The 6,227-nt window shown below is 33.4% G+C and overlaps 1 protein-coding gene across 1 annotated transcript; it reads left to right on the top strand.

Moving 5' to 3' along the window:
- The first annotated feature begins 3,152 nt into the window (after positions 1-3,152).
- Positions 3,153-4,685, top strand: LOC139895784 (aquaporin PIP1-2-like). Its single transcript, XM_071878321.1, has 4 exons — positions 3,153-3,600; positions 3,766-4,064; positions 4,159-4,299; positions 4,397-4,685. Exons 1-4 carry the CDS (start codon positions 3,270-3,272, stop codon positions 4,487-4,489), a joined length of 864 nt encoding a protein of 287 aa, XP_071734422.1. The 5' UTR covers positions 3,153-3,269; the 3' UTR covers positions 4,490-4,685.
- The last annotated feature ends 1,542 nt before the right edge of the window (positions 4,686-6,227 follow it).

Genomic DNA, 6,227 nt, shown 5'->3' with positions numbered 1-6,227 from the left:
ATCTAGCAAAAACTCTGCTGATCTTTTCACGAAAGCACTTCCAACTGCTATTTTCAGAACACACGTTCATAACATTGGCATGAGACATGTTCAAAAGATGTAACAGCTGAAGCGATGTCTACTTGAGGGGGAGTCAACTCCATGCTGCACTCTTTTTCCCTTAGCTAAAGTTTTTTCCCACTGGGTTTTCTTTAGCAAGGTTTTTAACGAGGCAGTAATTTATAGTTGATCTTCAACAAAATAAAATTGCTATCCAAGGGGGAGTGTTATAATAATAATAACAATATAGATATGGATAGTCAATTTTGGTGTATACATATAGTCAATTTTGGTACACAAAGTATGTATTTTTATATTGAGATTTTAGGCTATAAATACTCATGAATGCAAGCATTAAACTTGCACCATTTCTCACACTTACAAAGTGTTTCTTTCTTTCTCTCCATTATCATCTTTGTTCTTACACTTCATTATTAGTATTCTAAATCAAGAATCAAATCACTAAAGGTAGTTATAAGCCTACTGAATTATAACATCAAGAATCAAACCACTAAAGGTAGTTATAAGCCTACTGAATTATAACATCAAGAATCAAACCACTAAAGGTAGTTATAAGCCTACTGAATTATAACAGTCCATATCTAATTTATCGAAACACACACACAAAGAGTTTGAAATGTGTGTATATTGTTGGACCTTCAATAAATGACGCACTGTTGAAACACTGACCCAAACAAGGAAAATATTGTGTACAATTTTATAAGAGTGAAGGTATCCCACATCGGATGGGTGATGGAAATCAACAAGGAAATGTTGTTTATAAAAATAGAGGTTCATAGTAGGAACAAAAAATAAAAAAGTTGGGCCTCATTTACTTTTCTTTGCCCTTATAATTTTATAGGTCATTTTTGTTGGGCCTCATTTTTGTTGTGCAAGTGATCATCTTACACTCCATTTGAATCGGCCTTGCTAGTAGTAGCTTTTTATAATTTTACATCGGCTCTAGTACTTCGAAATTCTTGTGAAGCTAATAAATCAATTCGATCATAAAAATAAATACACAACCTACAAACAAATACGGTAACATAAGTCTTATAAAACCCATCTAGAATACGTTCCTTTCAAGTAGCGGAGACAACGAGGAAACATATGGGTGCTCAAACTCTCCCAATAGTGTCGATTCAAATGAAATACCAATAGTGTCGATTCAAATGAAATATTAATAGCTCATATTTAATTATGTAAATAAGCTTCCCTCAATTATTCATCTAACACAATTCTTTAAGTTACCTAACTTCCAAACCTAAATATATATTATTATATTATATTATATTATATTATTATATTTTACTATACTTTGTATACTAAATGTGGTGGGAAGTTGTGTAGTTTTAGTTATATTTTATTGTAGTTTTGAGTTTGTGTTCACATTACAACCGGCCCCTCACCTTTGGCTATATTTACACAACGACCCCTCAAGTTTACAATTTTTCAAGGATTAAAAGTGTAAATATATAATTTTATTAAAATAAAAGAAACTAATTCTACCCGAATTTATAACAGGCACTCTCTTCTAGCTCGGTACAAGTTAAATTTTTCCGAGACCACCGTTCAATTCGGAAAAATCTTACGAACCCAACAGGACTAACTATACGCGAAACGGACAATTTTTTAAAAAAACAATAAACACAATGACAACCCGTATCTTCCTGCTCGCCACGAGTTAAATTTTTTCGACGGCAGCGTCAGACTCGAAATAATTTTATGAACAAAACGAAACTAACCACGTTCGAAACGGACACTTTTTAAAAAAACGCTAAACACGACAACCCGTATCTTTCTGCTCGCCGCAAGTTAAATTTTTTCGACAGCACCGTTACACTCGAAAAAAATTTATTGAACAAAACAAAACTAACTACGTTCGAATCAGATACTTTTTTAAAAACGGTTAACACAACGACATTTAAAACGGCGCTTAACACATGAGCCGTGTTCCCCTCAGTAAATACACAACGCTACGTTAAATATGAATACGCATCCCGAAAGTCCTCGTCGCAACACGCGGGCCGGTCTGGACTAGTTAATACTAACTGAAGTAATTTTTATATGGGTCATATCAATTTTCATAATACAAATTTTATAGTAACATTTCTTATTGTTTAATAGTTACTAAAGTTTTCTAAAGTAGTTATGTATATATGAATTAAAAAAATAAAATAGGTTATACATAGAAAGTTGACCTCCTTTAATTTATGGGGGATGATTCTAACACACACTTTTTTGATCCTCACACACCTATTTTAACCTTTTACTCTTCTAATAATACTCCATTTCTTTAAATTGGTGTGTGAGAATAAAAAAAGTGTGTGTGAGAATCATCCCCCTTTATTTATTTGATTTTACCCTTTTATTTTAATTGTCGAGTAAGTAGTTATGTATATATGAATTAAAAAAATAAAATAGATTATACATAGGAAGTTGACGTTCTTTAATTTATTTGATTTTACCCTCTCAAGTCGTTTTTCGCCAAAAAAAAAAATTGTCGAGTAAGTCCATTTATTGTCAAATCCGAGCTCCGCCCTGTTCCTTTCATAAAAGTTTTTCTCATTCAATACTATACGAGCATACTACTATACGGAGTATACTACTAATGCGAAGCTTGTAGAATTAAAGAGCTACAGAGAAGGATGGTTTTTTGGTTTTTTAGGCAAATTAATCTGCTACTGTTTTTGTATTATTATTTTCTTCTTGTATTCATATGATTTGAAGGAACGGTTTTGAGACTCTGTTTATGTTCACCCATGTCGATCCTCCTTTGTAATGTTTGGCTATTCACTTTGCGTGAGGAGTTCTTTTATATTGATTTCCTGTTTTTTCCCCCCCAAAAAAAAAATGGTATCCAGATTCTATTTTGTTTACGGAGTATCGGTTATGGGGCGGTGTGAGTCACCATCATACATACTCCAACTTAGTCTAACCTTACACTCTCAACACGTGTGTGGCTATTATTTCGCCACGTATTTTCATCTTAAGGTTAGCCGACCAAAGCCACGTCACTTTCATACTAAACTATTTCACTTCAATTATTATCTACTGGCCGGTGATACAATAATCAGATATCAGATACACACATTATTTTACGTACAATATTTTTCTCACACAAAATTTTTAGTCCTATTTATAGCCACTTTACTCTTCACAACACTCACTGCATTTTAATTAAATCTTACTAAATTTGGCAATAATTAATCAGTTTAGTGTATCAAAAGATGGAAGGAAAGGAAGAGGATGTGAGATTGGGAGCAAACAAGTACCGAGAAAGACAACCAATTGGGACGGCGGCTCAAGTACAAGATAAGGACTACCAAGAGCCGCCACCGGCGCCGTTATTTGAGCCGTCGGAGCTGTCTTCATGGTCGTTTTGGAGAGCGGGGATTGCGGAGTTTATTGCCACGTTTTTGTTTTTGTATGTTACGGTTTTGACGGTTATGGGGGTTTCAAAGTCGCCTACTAAATGTGGAACGGTTGGGATTCAAGGTATTGCTTGGGCTTTTGGTGGTATGATCTTTGCGCTTGTTTATTGCACCGCTGGAATCTCAGGTATCTTTATTTTTATATAATCTCTGTACTTCAATTTTTTAAGAACTGTGTAATTAAAAATTTAGAAATCAATATAAATTAAAATTCATTAAAGTACATCTTGATGTTATTAGGATTTATAGTTACCCAAATTAACTAATTTGACTAATGAATGGCCAATTTCAGGTGGACATATTAATCCTGCTGTGACATTCGGGCTATTTCTAGCTCGAAAGTTGTCGTTGACCAGGGCATTATACTACATGGTGATGCAATGCCTTGGTGCGATTTGTGGGGCCGGTGTCGTTAGGGGTTTCGAAGGTGGTACTCAGTACAAACTAAACGGTGGTGGTGCTAACACAATCGCTCATGGGTACACCAAAGGGAGCGGTCTCGGTGCTGAAATAGTAGGCACATTTGTTCTCGTTTACACCGTTTTCTCTGCCACTGATGCCAAACGAAGCGCCCGTGACTCTCACGTTCCGGTACAATCATTTTCCATTCTGTAACCACTAATCTTAACTACTTACAATGTGAAGTGAATGATTTTGGTTATGGGCTTTTGGTTGAATTGTTCAGATTTTGGCACCATTGCCTATTGGTTTCGCGGTGTTTCTAGTCCACTTGGCGACGATCCCGATCACCGGAACTGGAATTAACCCGGCAAGAAGTTTAGGAGCTGCCATTATTTACAATAAAGATCACGCTTGGGATGATCACGTAAGTCTTCTACTTGAGAATTATTAAAATAATAATATATTTGCGTGTGAAAGTTGTTGAATTGTTGTGTTAATATGTTTGTTGTTTATTTGGGCAGTGGGTGTTTTGGGTAGGCCCATTTATTGGGGCAGCATTGGCAGCATTTTACCATACAGTCGTGATCAGGGCCATCCCATTCAAGAACAAGTGAAGAGGAAGACTTTTTAGTTTGTGAAATGTATGTATTAGGTAATAGGTAATAGGAAGTGGTTTGATTTCCTCTTTTCTTGTTTTAATAAATCCCATTTTAAGTGGATGAGTGTGTTGGGCCTTCATAGAAGTGTTTGTGGGCTTTTTATGTGTACTGTTGCAATTGTTCTATGATCAATGAAATGCTTTTTTGCCTCTCTTTTAACCATATTTGTTTATATTTGTTTATGTTTACATTGTTTTGATAATGTAGAATGAAATTTATATATTTATAATTAAATTATATTTTATATTTAACGAATGAGAGTCGAATCTCTCACCGTCCAAATTGGAAGTCATGTCATCACTACTAAGCTAACTCGTTATAGCCTTTCATAACAAAGTTAAACACACAAATTTAATAACCCAGTATTGCTATAACTTATAATCTCTCTCTTTTTTTAAAATGGTCTTATAAGTTATACTTCAACATACACTTATTGAATTAAGATTGAAGACATAAGCGAAAATACTATTTGTAAAGTTATTACGGAGTATAATCTAAGTTACTAAGATACTATTTGGAAACTTTATTATGAAAGGTTATAAAAGAATTAGCTGACTTATGTTCTGAAAAGTTAAGTTAAATATAATTTTAAGATAAGTTGAACTTTTCACAAATAATCTAATCATAATTAATAAGCATATATAACCAAAAATTAATCAGTTTTATACTTTAATAAATAAAGTTTATATGATTTAATTAGAATATTTTTGAATTCTTAATAACTAGAAAAATACCAGCCCGCGCGATGTGGCGGGGCCTTTTGAATTGCGTAGTGTTATGTATTTACAGATTTAAAAACGCGTTGCTACATGTATGTTTGGAAACACGTGGTTAGTACATAATATACTTAATGGACTCCGCGTTTTTAACGCCAAAAAAATCACATGAATAAGGGAATAGAACCATCGATATGATGTGTTAGTTTAGGTTGTTTATTATACATGTACGTATATGTGAAAAATATCCCCAAATATTTAGCGTATTATAAAACAGTCCGTTTCGCTCATGGCTAGTTGCGGTGTGTTCGTAAAATTATTTCGAGTTGCGGTTTTGTTTAAGTTAATTTAATAAAATAACGAATTTACGATTTTTACCTTGGAAGATTTGAGAAGTTAACATAGTTTTGGGGGGGGGGGGGGGGGGGTCTTTTTTGAAAGTTGATGATGCCGTTTTGATATTGATGGAACGACCAAACTCCCCATGTGTTTTAGGTTTTAGTATATAGGATTAATAATAAAGCTTAACTTACACTCAAAAGCACAAGTAGCCCAATATCAAGCTAAATGTTATATAGATTTTGTTAACGACAACCATAGAGATTTCGATAACATGCTTTATCTTGTTATACAGATTAATAATCGTTAGAAAGTGACTTATAACCGCTACGTACAATAATTTAATGCATGTTAATGATATCTTTTACGGTTATCGTTAGCAAATTGATTCATATTCTTATTATAATAATGTACATTTATTACATAATTTATAATTTATATGTATATGTATTTAAGTTTCATTTTTATATAATTATAAATAAATTATAAAATAGATAGATTAAAGACACTCAACGAAATGGGCCTGGTGAGCCTGCTTTAGATACCTTTATCTGGTCTTTATAATATATTTTATGGGCTTATTTATGGGCCATAGCTTTCATTAACAACCAGATCTTACAGCATCGTTTTTATTCCCC

Source organism: Rutidosis leptorrhynchoides, chromosome 3 (assembly GCF_046630445.1).
Source record: "Rutidosis leptorrhynchoides isolate AG116_Rl617_1_P2 chromosome 3, CSIRO_AGI_Rlap_v1, whole genome shotgun sequence".
NCBI lineage: Eukaryota > Viridiplantae > Streptophyta > Magnoliopsida > Asterales > Asteraceae > Rutidosis > Rutidosis leptorrhynchoides.
Note: the sequence above shows the minus strand (reverse complement) of the source record. Positions and strands in the feature narration are given on the sequence as shown.